Source organism: Canis lupus, chromosome 8 (assembly GCF_048164855.1).
Source record: "Canis lupus baileyi chromosome 8, mCanLup2.hap1, whole genome shotgun sequence".
NCBI lineage: Eukaryota > Metazoa > Chordata > Mammalia > Carnivora > Canidae > Canis > Canis lupus.
This window is the reverse complement of record NC_132845.1, coordinates 54,471,311-54,487,105: the sequence shown is the minus strand read 5'-3', so window position 1 is coordinate 54,487,105 and position 15,795 is coordinate 54,471,311. Positions and strand designations below refer to the sequence as shown.

The following is a 15,795-nucleotide window of genomic DNA, read 5'->3' as shown; positions in this document are numbered from 1 at the left end:
TTAAAAAAAAAAAAACAAGTTGAGCTGTTAATTTTAAATTCATTATAAAGCATGAATTGTATTTCTGCAGACCAAGGACCCCAAAGATTTGGGTATTTTCAACACCCAAAGTATTTCCAGTAACCTCAAGGAATGTCATGAAAAATAAAAAGTTTAAAGTCCAAACAGAATTCATTTTAATTCACTCTAGTATAATAATGAAACACAGCATATAGGAATTTTAGAAGGAAAATCTGTCTCTAATTAAATTCTGGCAATAAGGACTGAGGGAAGTCTAGAGGGTGAGTGGCTCTCTCAGGGTTACACAGTGCGAGACTCAGATTTCTGGAGGCCGTAAATATGCATCAGGCAGAGGGAATTTTGCTAGGCACTGAAGACATTGATTATTCTGTTGTTGAACGCCCCTTATATACACAGCTCAGAGCTCAATTCCAGGAAAAGGATTGATTGGCCCTCACTATACTCTGATCCCACAGGCTTCCTTTATGTTTCCCCAAAACACTGAGCTCATTCCCACACCAGAGCCTCTGTGTTTGCTGTTCCCCTGCCTGCAACACCCTTCCCTCAGACCCTCAAAGCACCCACTCCATTTCTCATTTTGGTCTCAGTTCAAATGTCAGGTCCTCTCTGATTTCTTAATCCAAGGTTGGCAAACTACAGCCCATGGGCCAAATTCAGCCCACCACCTGCTCTTGTAAAGGCTGCGAGCTTAGTTTTTTACACTTTTAAATACTTGGAAGTAAAATCAAAAGAAGACAATGTTGTGGCATGTGACAATTATGAAATCTCAATTTGGGGGCCCTTAAATAAGGCTCAGCTATGACACAACCATTGCCTGCTCATCTGTTGTCAGTATCTGCTTTAGAGAGGGAACATCAGAGTTGATTCATTCAGCCAGACTACAGGCCCATGGAGCCTAAAATATTTACACTGACTCTTTATAGAAAAGGTTGGCCAAGTTCTATTTTATTTTATCCATTTTATTTTCTTCATAGCACCTACTGGTACCTGAACCATCTCTCTCTATCTCTCTCTCTCTCTCTGTGTTTCTCTCTCTCTCTGCCTCTCTTTCTCTCTAATTTGCTGGCTTAAAACGTTTTTCCCCCTTCCCTCCCCCAATAAAACAAGAGCTCTATGAGAGCAGAGACTTTGTCTTCTCTTCCTCTGTATCTCCAGTGGCTGATACACAGTAGGATTGGTAAGTGTCAAAAAAAAGTGTGTTCTGTTTACATGACTTACATTAAAAACTCAACAAATGGAAGCCATGTGAGACATTGTCTGCATTACTAATCTACACAGCCATTCTTTCCTCTCTTTTTTTTCAACTGTAGTAAAGAAAACATAACACAAAATTTACAAATTTAACCATTTGTAAGTGTATGGTTCCATGGTATTAAGTACATTCACTTCTCTGTGCAACCATCAACACCATCCATCTCCAGAACATTTTCATCTTCCAAAACCAAAACTCTGTCCCCAAGAATTAACAACTCCCCAGTTTCCCCTCCTTCCAGCCCCTGGCAACCACCATTCCTATTTTCCAGCTCCATGACTTTGACTCCCCTAATAACACATCTGCAAAATAAATGAATCTTGACCTATTTCTGCTTCGGCTGCCAGGAAACTTCGCGCTAAATTTCTGTACTTTATTGCCTAGATTTCCTTTTAAAAATTTATCGTGTCCCACTTTAGTCCAGATTTATGATACAGATTTTTGAGCCTGAAACCTTACTTTAAAGGTTCTCTTCGAATCTAAGACACTGTCATTATTTACATTCCACTTACAAACTAGGACAGCCCATTGATTGTAAGATGCAGCGGCATTCTTATTTTGCAGACCTGAACATCTGGAAAGTGTATAGATGGAATAGGATATGTGGGGTTTTTTTAAAGATTTTATTTATTTATCTGAGAGGGAAAGTGAGAGAGAAAGCACAAGCCAGAGGAAGGGCAGAGGGAGAAGCAGACTCTCTGCTGGGCAGGGAGCCCCACCTGGAGCTCGGTCCCAGGACCCTGGATCATGACCTAAGCCCAAGGCAGATACTTAACCAACTGAGCCACCCTGGCACCCCTGGGGTATGTGTTTTATTCCATAGGCCACATCAAACCCTTTTTGCAAGGTGGGATGGATGGGTAAAAATCATAAACGACAATGAAATCAAATCCCTACCTTCAGAAAAGAAGCACCACTTTTAAGGATAGACACTCCCTGAAAAGTGATCCTACCTAGAACTCCAGGCTCACCAGTAGCATTGAAGGACATCTGCAAAATCCCAGTCATCCAGGAATAGAGAGCTCTCTGGGAATGAGCCGAGGTTTGGTCGTAGAGATCTTTGAATACCGCAGATCTAAATGACAAACACAGGCATCAAGTTAAGGAACAAAGAGATGGACTTGAGACATGGTCAAAACAGCCAACATACCCAAAGCTGTCTTGTGTTAAAAAGCCTTCCCACTCCCTTGCTACATGTAGCTATTGTCCCATTTCTCTTTTGTCCTTCACATCTAAATACCTTCCAAAGAGTTCTCTCCACTTCCTCACCTCTTAGTCATTTCTTGTTTTGTGTGTGTGTGTGTGTGTGTGTGTGTGTTTAATTTTTAAAGATTTTATTTATTTATTAGAGAAAGAGAGCACAAGCAGGGGGAGCAGCAGAGGGAGAGGGAGAAACAGACTCCCCGCCGAGCAGGGAGCCCAATGAGGGGCTTGATCCCAGGATTCTGAGATCATGACCTAAGCTGAAGTCATATGCTTAACCCACTGAGTCACCTAGGCGCCCCTCTTTTTCTTTTTTTCTAACAGCTTTATGGAGATATAATTCACACACCAGACAATTCACCCATTGAAAATGTACAATTTAATGGCATTCCCAAGTGTTGTACAACCATCACCATGTTTGATTTTAGAACATTTTAAGCATCTCAGAAAGAAACCCCATACCCTTTAGCTACCACCCCCAATGACCAATCACCCCAACCCCTACAAACTAGTAATTTACTGTCTTCCATAGATTTGCTTCTTCTGGATATTTCGGGTAAATGGAAGCATGTGATATGTCATCTTTGTGACTGGCTTCTTTCACTCGCCATGATGTTTCCAACATTCATGCATGTTGGATCATGCGCTACCACTTCACTCATGGCCTTTTCACAGCCAAATACTATTCCACTGCTTGCACCCACCACATTTTGTTTATCTATTCATCAGTTGATGGACCTCTGGGTTGTTTCCACCTTTTGTCTATTATGAATAATACTGCTGTAAACATTCATATGCCAGCTTTTGTGAGGACAGACACTTTGATTTCTCTAGGGTAGATACCCAAGAGCGGAATTGCTAGGTTAGATGACAACTCTACACTTGGCCTTTTGAGGAACTGCCAGACTGTTGTCCAAAAAGGCTGCACAATTTCACATTCTCACCAACAGTATATGAGATAATAACCTACACTGGTTAGTATCTGACATTCTGGGTTTGGGGGTTTAAGTTTTTAAATTCCAGTTAGCTAATATGCTGTGTAATATTAGCTTCAAGTGTACAAATAAAGTGATTCAACACCTCCATACAACACCTAGTGCATACTTTAATCCCCATTACTTATTTAACTCATTCCCCCACCCCTATCCCCATCTCTTCTGATAACCATCAGTTTGTTCTCTGTAGTTAAGAGTCTGTTTCTTGGTTTGCCTCTCTCTCTTTTTTTCCCTTTGCTCATTTGTTTTGTAAAATCATATGGTATTTGTCTTTCTCTGACTTATTTCACTTAGTATAATACTCTCTAGTTCCATCCATGTCATTGCAAATGGCAAGATTTCATTCTTTTTTTATGACTGAATAATATATATATATAAAATAATGTAACATATAATAATAATATATATCATATAGTATATATGTAATGATCATACCTTCTTTATCCATTCATTAATTGATGGATACTTTGGTGGTTTCAATAATTTGGCTATTATAGATATTGCTGCTACAAACATTGGGGTACATGTAGCCCTTCAAATTAGTATCTCTGTATCCTTTAGGTAAATACCTAGCAATGCAATGCTGGATCATAGGGTAGCTCTATTTTTTAACTTTTTGAGGAACTTCCATACTGTTTTCCAGAATGGCTGTGCCAGTTTGTATTCTCACCAACAGTGCAAGAGGGTTCCCCCTTCTCCACATCCTTGCCCACACCTATTGTTTCTTGTGTTGTTGATTTTAGGCATTCTAGTTGTTGTGAGGTGATATCTCATTGTAGCTTTGACTTGCATTTCCCCGATGATGACTGATGTTGAGCATCTTTTCATGTGTCTATCAGCCATTTGTATGTCTTCTTTGGACAAATGTCTATTCATTTCTTCTGCCCACTTTTTAATTGGATGATTTGGTTTTGGGATGTTGAGTTTTAAAAGTTCCTTATATATTTTGGATGCTAACCCTTTATCAGATATGTTGTTTGCAAATATTTATCTGACATTTTTATTACAGATACGCCCCCTTGGGTGTGAAGTGTCTCGGTCACCTCTATCCACTACAGCTTGTTCCCCTCCTACCATACCTCTCCTCATGGCCCAGTCAGCAATGACCTCCTTGTTGCCATATACAAAGTCCCATTTGGTCCAAATATGACTTGACCTTTCAGTAATGATATCAAAGTTTTATTTTAAATAAATTTTAGTTAAAAAGAATGAATCACTATAAAGAAAAAACATGAGGTAAAGAAAAGTGTACCAATGATGTACAGATATGGCAAAAATTGTGAGGATGGTACCAGAATGACTGACATTTGGGAGGCACTGTTTTAATCAAACCATCTCTCTAAATTCCACAGATGTTAAGCTCTGCTCCAGACCTCACATGTTGACCTGCTCCCCCTGCTTCCTTCCCTCTGCCATATATTACTTCTGAGGAATGAAGAGTAGGGTTCAAGGGCTGGGGGAAGCACTCACAGGTTCTTGAAAGCGTCCTCACGCAGGTCCTGGGGGAGCTTCTCTGGGATGTTTGGCTGCAGAAGGCTGCCTGAGGAGCCCCTCAGGACCCTGCCCAGGATCTCCACACACTCCAGGGAGTTCAGCACCTGGAAACACCTCTCCAGTGTGATGAGAAACAGGCTGCGGTTCACGCCAGGGCTCTGCAAGGCTTGTTTCCGAATCTCTCCCAAGTCAATAACGATGTCTTCCAGCTCCTAAAGTAAAGAAAGAAGCTAGCGTTGTCTTGAGAGAGGCCTCTAGATTTGGAAGCCCTGGGAAGAACCACACTTAGCAGTGGGGAAATTCAGGACCACTGTTTAATAGCACACTATGTCAAACCTTCTAGAACTTTCCATCTCTTAGAGGACAAAGTCGAGGCCTTCACCTCCCTCAACACACTAGGGAACTTTTTAGGTGCATGCTTGAGCTGGAATTCCCTCCCCACCTCCTTCCTCTAGCAAAACCCAGCTCATCCCTCATGGACAAGCTCAACTATCATCACCTTCTTGGTGAAGTCTTCTCAAGTGCCCTCCTACTTTGGTCAAATCAAATCTCCCTCCAATAAGTGCTCCTAAGAGCACCTTGTGTGAAACTCTGTGGTGCATTACAGATGCTTATGGACCTGTCTTTCCTCCATGTCAGTGGTTCTCAACCCTGGCTGCACAATCACTGGGAAGTGATCCCAGCACCACCATTCAAAGTCTTATTTAACTGGTCTTCAGTGGAGCCCAGGTACCTGACTATACATGCAGCAGGGGTTGAGCCAGGAAAGTCCTTGAGGCCCAAGCCATGTGCTTAGTGGAATTCCTGGTTCCCAAAAAGAAAAAAAAACATTGAGAAAGCCTGCTAGGATGAATGAATGAATGAATGAATGAATGAATGGCTCTTTTGAACCACAGAACCCAGGAATGCTGACAGGGCTTAGTCACAATTTGATTGGCACCAGTCTTTCACCCAGCTCATCCTACAAACATAATAACCACAATGACCACACACTAGGCATGTAGGGCACCTGACTCCTAGTGAACACTCAACAAATGTTATATGTTATTATTATCTCAGTATCACAGGTGAGGAAAACCAAAGATAGAATAAGCAACCTGCCCAAGCTTACACAGAGCGAGGATCTGAAACAAGTATATCTGCATCCAAGCCCACACTTCTAACTATGACGGAGTGTTTCCTAACTTTGGTCATTTACTCTTGGGGGTGCTAAACAGTGTAGTGGTTAAGAATGCAGTTTAGGAGTTCTGAAGCAGAGGTCTGTGGCTAGAATGTGAACGTTAGGGAAAACTGCACCTCCATTTTACTGCCACAGAACTCAATTCCAGCATTTCCTTCAGGAATTAATATAGACAATAAGCCACCAAAGCAGTAGCGGGACCTTACATTTGTCATCAGTAGAAATCAGACACTTTCATAACACATTATAGTTGTCAAAGATATCTTGAAATCTCCTTTATAATCAATACCTCGTAAAAATTACAAAACCTACTTGACTCACAGCTAAATTTCGTTATTGGATGTGTTAAGCACATAAATCACTATGCTCCAAATGTGTGTTTTATTATTCTGATAAATGTCTTTCAATAGCATTGGCCTCCTTTGTATTTTATTTTATAGATTTTTAACATGTTATGCTGAAAAGGGGCCCATAGGCTTTACTAGATGCCAGAAGGACTTACTGCTGGAGTCAGGAGCCCAGGTTCTCACCTCAGATCTGCCACTTTTGAGCTGTGTGACACAAGGTTACTCATTCAACCTCTCTAAGACCATTTCCTCATCTGAATATTGAAATGGTATTATTATTATTGTCCTTATTTCAGAAGATCCTGGAAAGGATTCATTCAACCCATGCATGTTAAACCCTCAGAACAGTGTTGGCAAACTATGATTCACAAGCCAAATCTGGCCTACTGCCTGTTTTTGTGAACAAAGTTTTATTGGAACAGATCCATGCCCATTTATTTACCAGCCACCTATGGTTGCTTTCCTGCTATAGCAGCAGAGTTAAGTAGTTGTGACAGAGAATACATGCCCTGCAAAGCCTAAAATATTCAGTATCAGGTCCTTTACAGAAACAGTTTGCTGACAATTCCCTTAGAATAACATCTGATGCATAGTAAATCCTCAATAAATATTAATCAATATCATTTTCATAGACCACCATCCTCAGTTTTGCCATATCTTTGCACTGCCTATACTATTTACTTCAGTATTATTTACTTCATTCATTTTTTAACTGACCTTTTTTTAACTAAAATTCATTTCAAAAGGAAACATTACATCTCTACCAAACTGACAGGTTGGATGTATCCATTCTATTTTAGTAACACACATTAAAGTAAGTCTGTGACTATTAAAATGTTTACAGGTTCAACTTCTTCTAAAAAACACTGTTTCACATTAAAGTATCTCTGATAAAGAAAACTCCAGGGGTGCCTGAGTGGCTCAATTGGTTATGTGTCTGCCTTTGTCTCAGGTCATGATCCTGGGGTCCTGGGATCGAGCCCTGAGTCAGGCTCCCCGCTTAGCAGAGAACCTGTTTCTCCCTCTCCCACTACCCCCTGCTTCTGCTCGCCCACTCTCTCTCTTTCTCTCTCTGTCAAATAAATAAATAAAATCTTTAAAAAAAAAAAAAAAAAAAAACCTCTAAACCTCGCCTTTCTGGGTCCCAAAGATTTTCTGGGTCTCATAGACCTTGCTCTGTGATACTCTCCGATCACCAACTTTGTTTTATGGAAATTTGTCTATTTCTGTTTTTTTCTACCCCCAGACTATAAACTCCTTGAGGGCAAAGGTAGCCTTTCATCTTTGTACCCAGTATCCACTGATGCACAGCAATCATTCGTGGATGTTTATCAAACCAAACTATTAGAAGCTCCTCAGTAACCCCCCCCCCCATTTCTTAGTTCCCATGAGAATATACAGTATAAGACTCTTCATTTGAGCTTTGTAAAAAGTAAGTGAGAAAACCAAGGTCTGCAACTCCTGGAGAGTTTGTGAAAGGAGAAAGTGGTAGGAAGACATAAAGAAGGACTGAGTCAGGCTCAGTTCAATTCAACTCAACAAATACCAACTGGCCCTGGATTTCCCCTACTCTCAGGGTGCCAAGAATGCCTCACCAAGAGGTCCTTCTTGTCTTCTAAGAGGCATTTCATCACAGTGTGGAATTGCTGAGCATCTGTGTCTCTCAGGTCCTCTAGCAGCTTCTGGGGCTGATACAGACGCTGCTCCAGGTGATTTTCCATGGCTGCCTGGATATGGGGTGTTGAGAAGAGTCAGTGAGGACAGGACAGGAGCACGTGGTCAGCACCATGGCCAGCAGCCCAAGCAGGCCACCTACTTCCCTGCAGAGCCCACAAGCTGGCAGCTTGCAGACATGTTTGATTTGGCTAGCTGCAAAATTTTTCATTAGCTGCCAACATTTCAAAGTCAGGGGATTCCCCACAAAAATCCAGACTTCCAATTTCTCTTGGAAAACACAAAGATTTGACAATGCTAAGCATATCCCCTTCCTGGTGATAATTGCAGGCTGAGGGGCAGCTGTTCCCTGTAATTACACTCCTCTTCACCACCCACCCAGCCAGCCGATTTCCCCATGGCCTGCCTGGTCCCTATGGGTGATTGGGGTTTCACGTCCAGACCAGTGGGCAGTTCCTCTGTCCAGGAAGTTTACCACCCCCAGATTGGCACTCCTCAAACCCCCTCCCATGCCCCAAGCTACCAGAGTAGAAGCAAAATTCAGGCAGCATGAACAAACTCCCTCTTGGCATCCCCTCCAAAGTGAAGAGGAGAGGACAACAGCCTCTCCTAAAAGAAATTACCTCTGCTATCTGGGGAATTATTTTCTAAATCTCCACTAAATAAAAGTGCTCTATAGAGGCAGCATATTGTGATATCAAGGGCAAAAGGTGGACTCTAGATTCAGAAAACCCACGTGTACATCTCCACTTTGCCACTGACTAGCTGTGTGGCCTTGGACAAGTTAACCTAACTAGGATTGATAGGTAAAACACAGGATGCCCAATTAAATTTGAATTTCAGTTAAACGATGAATAATTTTTTAGCATAAGTACATCCCCAAATATTGCATGGGATATATACTAAAAAAAATTATTCATTAGTCATCTGCAAATCAAATTTAACTGAGAACACTGTATTTTTCTTTAAGCAACCTCTACACCCAAGGTAGAACTCAAACTCACAACCCCAAGATCAAGAGTCGCATGCTCCACTGACTGAGCCAGCCAGGTGCCCTGGGAATACTGCATTTTTATTTGCTAAACAGGCAACACTACTTTGGGGTCTCAGTTTTCTTAGCTGAAAAATAGACACAGTAGAGACTTACCATTTGGGTTGTTATGAGGATGAGATAAATGTGTGTAAAGTGTTTTCAATACTGCCTAGTAGACAGTAAATGGTCAGTAAGTGTCACTCATCATTCCCTACCCTAAATGAGTTGAATAATTATTTACTCAGTGACTCTCCCTCTAGAATGCAAGGCCCATATGGGTAGTAACGTGATTGCCTTGTTCTCCTCTGAGTCTCCAGTGTCTAGAATGGTGCCTAGCAAAGATAAGAGGCTAGATAAGTAGATACTGAATGAATAAATAAATTTATACATGGGAAGAAATAGAAGATATCTATTCAACAGGTTAAAATATACACATCTCATGAGAAAACTTACTGCTGGAGAGCAAAGGGGCTGGCATTACTTGCCTTTAGATTGCCACAGACTGAGGAACAGAAAAAAGAAAGCAGATGCCATGAGGCCAACAGCCACCTCCAGCTAGCGGGTGTCCTGCTAAAGGGTTAGCAACCAGCTCTCTGAATGTAGTTCTCACGTGAATGTTGGTTAATATTTTCATTATCATTATAAAGTAAATAAAAATTGAAACAATAAAGACATCAGAACTTCATTCATCAGGGATGCCTGGGTGACTCAGCGGTTGAGCATCTGCCTTCAGCTCAGGGTGTGATCCTGTGGTCCCTGGATCGAGTCCCACAATGAGCTCCCTGCATGGAGCCTGCTTCTCCCTCTGCCTGTGTCTCTGCCTCTCTGTGTGTATCTCTCATTAATAAATAAAATCTTAAAAAAAAAAAAAAAAGAACTTCACTCATCAAAGACGTTATGGTTTCTTTGCTGAATCAAGTAGTTTTTTAATAATAAAAGAGTATTTCCTCAATTTTCTGTGCCATTCACAGTATAATGGTAAAGATACAACATACCACACCGGGCTGATGACCACGTCAATGAGGCACATGCTGTCCAGTTTGTCACAGTCCCCATCATGTCCTACCACTCCACAAACATCATTGCCCTCTATCAACATGCCTATGCTACTGTTCTTCTTACAGTAGTGTTAAAAGGGAAGAAAAATATTTCTTGGTCCCATGACCAAGAGACTGATAATTATACCCAAAGAGCCAGTCTCCTGTAATTCTGTTTAGCAACAGAATCCCACAAGTTTTAGCTGATCACATGGCTTCTCAGATAGGCCTCTCTTCTTCCTCCTCTGCAGTAACATGAGACTGTGGACTGTGAGCCAATGGCACATGAGTGGGAGGAAGTGAGCAACTTGCAGGTCATGTCCTTAAAGAGAAAATGCTCACCCTTCACTTCCTCTTTCCCAACACTCCCTCTCCTGGGTTGGAGAATGGATGTGCTGTTTCAATCATGTGAGCAACAACTCCCTAGAGGATGACAAAGCAACAGATAGAATGAACCTGGGCTCCTGGATAATCTTTTGAAACAGAGCTTCTGAGTCACCTGGAGGCACTCAGTGGTTGACCATCTGCCTTTGGTTCAGGTTGTGATCCTGGGGTCCTGGGATCGAGTCCCACATCAGGCTCCTTTTCCCTCTGCTTATGTCTCTGCCTCTTTCTGTGAGTTTCTCAAGAATAGATAAATAAAATCTTTAAAAAAAAAAAAAAAGATTTTCTCGCTCTCCCTCTGCCCCTCCCTCTGCTCACTTGTTCTCTCTCTGAAATAAATTAATCTTTTTTTTTTTTTTAAGAAAGAACTAGAGCTTCCTCTCCACTCTGGATCTCCCACCTAGCTCTGAAATATAACATGAAATAGAAATAAACTACATTGTTTGTGCTGCTGGAATTTGGGGTCTCTTTGTTTCAGCAGCTCAGCCTACACGTTAATACACCAAGTCTCCATCAAAGGTAGAAAGCTGGAAAAACACAAAAGAGCTTGTATCATGTTTCAAAACAACTGGACAGAACATGTTTCTTTGTGGAAGTGAAAACTAGCTCTATACCTAGTCCACTTCTCCATCCAGCCTGGCCCCTGAGCTTACAACCCTTGAGAACTGGGAGGAGAATATGTGATAGGGATGAGTCTCAGGTACACACCTGCAGGCTGGGGATGGTGAAGGCGACATTCCGTGAATTCAGATAGGCCAGGATTCTGTGGCACAGGTCTGCTGTCCACCCATGGGAGCTTCAGTTGAAGACAGGAGAAGGTCACGATGACAGGTTCCCCTGTGATGAGTAGTTCCCCTACTTGCTAAGTGGCCAGAAGACCACAGTTCAGAGAGGACATAGGGAATGGACCAGGAATGCTAGGAACTTTGTGTTTGGAAGAGGTAGGAGATTTGTTAACCTGGCACAGTGGTGGGGGAGTTTCTGAATCTAATAATCTTCCTGGATCCCATTCTCTCAAAGACAAAGATCCATTTCTGAGCTGTGCGCAATATTCTAATTTCTGTAACAATCCACTTGGATTAACTACAAGACAAACAGACTGACTTGGAAAGATGACCTTACTATATTAAATTTTAAAAGCAGATATAGTATATACCATGAGAAGATGAAATGGCATAGTTAAAGAGTGTAAGCTCAAAACCTGGATTTGAATCCTGGCTCCACCACTTAACTGTGTGGCCTTGGGCAAATTACTGAGTTTTCCTGTGCCTCAATTTCCCTCTCTCTGTAACATAGCTAAAAATTGGGAAGAGTTTATTTGTTCACACATGCAAAGTCCTTAAAATGGTACCCATCACATAGAAAATGCACAATTTCATTCAGAACAGTCAAAAATTAGAAACAATTCAGATGTCCAACAAGTAAAAGGTTAAACAAATATGGCATGTGCATTCAATGGAATGTCATCCATCAATAAAAAGGAACAAGTTGTACTTTAGCTTCTAGCTATGACAGAGTAACTGGCAGCAGATAAATCCTCCAGCCTTAAACAATTAGAAAGCCTTTTATAATCCTGTTTTTGTTACTAAATAGATGAATGAATAAATGAACACAAAGATAGGGATCCCTGGGTGGCGCAGCGGTTTGGCGCCTGCCTTTGGCCCAGGGCGCGATCCTGGAGACCCGGGATCGAGTCCCACATCGGGCTCCCGGTGCATGGAGCCTGCTTCTCCCTCTGCCTGTGTCTCTGCCTCTCTCTCTCTCTGTGTGACTATCATAAATAAATAAAAATTAAAAAAAAATTAAAAAAAAAAGATCTTAAAAAAAAAATGAACACAAAGATAGATAGATGATAGATAGATACATAGATAGGTAGATGATAGATAACTTTAGCCTGAAATAGTATATCCAAAACTATTGACTGGAGTTAAAGTTACATTAGGAAGAAGAATGTGTACGGGGACTCTCACTTTAACATAATTGAGTACCTCTGTCATGGGCCCCCAAGCCCCTCATTTCTTCTCCCTCATAGTATTCATCATTTTAGAATGATCTGTTAATATTTGTCTTTCCACAACACTCTCTAGTGCCCTGGCCCACAACTCCGGTATCTAACACCAGCCCATATGCTGTATACAACATGAAAGGGCAATGGGTCCTAGAGCCCCGCTACTGGATACACACCTCAGCTCCACCACGCTTCCCAGATGCATGACCCTGATTCACCCGCCCCGTGCCTTAGTTTCACTATTCTGTCCAAGGGGTAACAACACCTTCCCTGGGGGAGCTTTTGAGGACTGGACATGTTTCTACACACAAAGCACTAACAATGGTAGGCTGCTGCATAGTAAACCCTCAGTAAATGTTAACACCTGTGCCAGAGCAGAGAGGAATAAAAGTTTGTGAAACACATGTAGCTACTTTAAAAAACTTGTACCCTGGTTGATATTTTTTGTAATGAATACCTAGGTATGTATTACTTTTTACAATTAAGAGATTTTCACTTAGGAATTTTTATTAAACATCTATTCCATCCCTTCCCCTCCCCTCTGGAGTAGGTTACCTTTGAAACTGTATGAGATCCAGTAATGCTGCATGGGAATAAAATGAAAAGACAACTTTAAAGAATCATTCCAGAGAAATCACAGGCACATTCTATTTGAAATTTTTAGAAGCAGCAAAGTGGGGAAAGAGTAGAGACATTACCATTCAGATAGCTTCCATCTATTATTTCTTCCTAAAAGGTAAAGAAATATTGTCAAGCAAAACATCCAAAATCTCATCTTCAGGAGAGGAGATTTTGGTTAAAAGAAAATGAAATACTCACTGCCATTTTTTGCAACAATGGATGCAAATCTGTAAGAAAGCCATCGAAGGTATAACTAGAATTGAATTGTGTGATCCGCAGAAATATACATATGAGTTAGGAAAAGATCCCCCCCAAAAAAAATCACTCATGAAGAAAAATTTTAGTGAATTTCAATTATACCTGTGCCCATATGTGCCCAATGTGAGAAAACTCTGGTTTGAAAAATCCTTTTAGAAAAATCCTGAAAATCCTACACATATGTGTGCATACACACACACATGCACACACATACTCACACATATGCATACATCCCAAACATCTATAGTATCATGTACCTAAACTGGTCCATCCCATTACATTCCTTAAGATGAGTGGTAACTATGGCAGATTATTCCTCCCTCAGGACTTACCCTGCCTGGAATCTGGAACGCTATGACTTGCCACTCCATGGCTCAGAAAAAAGAACAGGAAAAGAAAGTATGTCCTAGGTTCCTGGGACATCATCCTGTAGTTAATTCAAGCACAGAAGTAATTCAGGTTTTTATTTTTAAAATATACTTAAAAACATTCAGAAGACTTGGGGCACCTGGGTAGCTCAGGTCGGTTAAGCACCCAACTCTTGATTTCAACTCAAGTCATAATCTCAGGGTGCTGGAATGGGGATCCCCGAGTTGAGCTCCATGCTCAGCAGGAAAGCAGCTTGGAGATTTCTTTCCCTCTCCCTCTGGCCCTCCCCCTGCTCATGCTCTCTCTCTCTTTCTCTAAAATAAATAAATGGATCTTAAAAAAAAAAAAAAAAAAAAAAGGAACATTCAGAAGACAAAAAGGAAAAACAAATTGACTCAGAACCCCTTGAAGTTTTTTTAAAATAAGTTTTAAATTCCATGTACTTTGCTCTATCTAAACCCCCATGCTAGTCAAAGACACAATCATCTCTCTCCTTGATGACAATGGGCTGTTTATATTCTTACAACCCTTTCTCATTCCCTTCAGTCCAGCAAAGAGGAGTGATTAGAAGCATAGGCTCTGTTATATCTGACAAGCAGTTTATATCCAGACTATAAAAAGAACTCTTACAATACAGTAAGTAGAAGATAAGCCAGAGGCAAGAATAGATACAAACTTAAGCTTCATTTTAAACAAAAGAAATGGCCAGTAAACTTACAAAATATTATCAGCATCATTAGTTATCAGGAACATGCAAATTAAATGCACAATTAGATAGCACTACACCTAGCTGGCTCATTTGGTAGAGCACGTGACTCCTGATCTCGGGGTCATAAGTTCAAACCCCACGTTGGGTGTAGATATTGCTTTGAAAAAAGGGTACCAGGGATCCCTGGGTGGCGCAGCGGTTTGGCGCCTGCCTTTGGCCCAGGGCGCGATCCTGGAGACCCGGGATCGAATCCCACATTCGGGCTCCCGGTGCATGGAGCCTGCTTCTCCCTCTGCCTGTGTCTCTGCCTCTTTCTCTCTCTCTCTGTGACTATCATAAATAAATAAAAATTAAAAAAAAAAAAAGGGTACCAGGGATCCCTGGGTGGCTCAGCGGTTTAGTGCCGCCTTCAGCCCAGGGTGTGATCCTGGAGTCCCAGGATCGATTCCCACATCAGGCTCCCTACATGGAGCCTGCTTCACCCTCTGCCTGTGTCTGTCTGTCTGTCTGTCTCTCATTAAAAATATATAAATCTTTAAAAAAAATGGGGGTATCACTACCTACACTGGAGTGGCTAAAAGTTAAGTAGACTGACAGCACCAAGTACTGGCGATGAGATCCTAAAAGAAGGAATACCATGAGGTTATAAAAAATATATATTGATCTCTGCTCTGAGTTCCTGGCACAGAGCTCCTAAAACTTAATAAATTCCTAAATGGTAAAAGTACTAGTATCATCTTTTTTCCATTGAGGGGACTCTGGGTAGGCTCCTGGTTGGCTCTAGCCCCACCCCCATCCTCCAGAGAAGAGACAGGAGCTGAAAATGGAGTTAATAATTGTGCCTATGTGGGCAGCCCCAGTGGCTGGGCAGCGCCGCCTTCAGCCCAGGGTGTGATCCTGGAGTCCCAGGATCGAGTCCCATGTCAGGCTCCCTGCATGGAACCTGCTTCTCCCTCTGCCTGTGTCTCTGCCTCTCTCTCTCTCTCTCTCTCTCTCTCTCTCTCTCATATCTCAAGAATGTGCTTTTGACTTTAATAAACTTTCCTGCTTGTGTGATCCAACCACTATGCTGTGTGTCTGTTCTGGAGTTCATTCTCATGACAAGACCAAGAACCTTCGGTGACTCCTTCAGGTCTGACTGGGTAGAGGCCCCATGGTCCAGGTCCCCCTAGTTCCCCTGGCAACACAGCCATGTCACCCAGAAGTTGTG

The 15,795-nt window shown here is 41.7% G+C and overlaps 1 protein-coding gene across 2 annotated transcripts in view; it reads right to left on the bottom strand.

Moving 5' to 3' along the window:
- OTOA (otoancorin) overlaps nucleotides 1-15,795 on the bottom strand; it is a 68,636-nt gene that overhangs the window by 47,869 nt on the left and 4,972 nt on the right. Inside the window, exons 2-9 of one of the 2 annotated variants that reach the window (XM_072836160.1) lie at nucleotides 13,840-13,934; nucleotides 13,448-13,476; nucleotides 13,327-13,357; nucleotides 13,184-13,211; nucleotides 11,329-11,416; nucleotides 8,088-8,219; nucleotides 4,942-5,177; nucleotides 2,245-2,348 (exon numbers count right to left, since the gene is read on the bottom strand). In XM_072836160.1, coding sequence (XP_072692261.1) covers nucleotides 2,245-2,348; nucleotides 4,942-5,177; nucleotides 8,088-8,219; nucleotides 11,329-11,416; nucleotides 13,184-13,211; nucleotides 13,327-13,357; nucleotides 13,448-13,476; nucleotides 13,840-13,933 — 742 coding nt within the window. In that variant the 5' untranslated portion in view covers nucleotide 13,934. Of the gene's footprint in view, nucleotides 1-2,244; nucleotides 2,349-4,941; nucleotides 5,178-8,087; nucleotides 8,220-10,194; nucleotides 10,433-11,328; nucleotides 11,417-13,183; nucleotides 13,212-13,326; nucleotides 13,358-13,447; nucleotides 13,477-13,839; nucleotides 13,935-15,795 lie in introns of those variants that run through there. The other variant, XM_072836161.1, reaches the window with a different exon arrangement.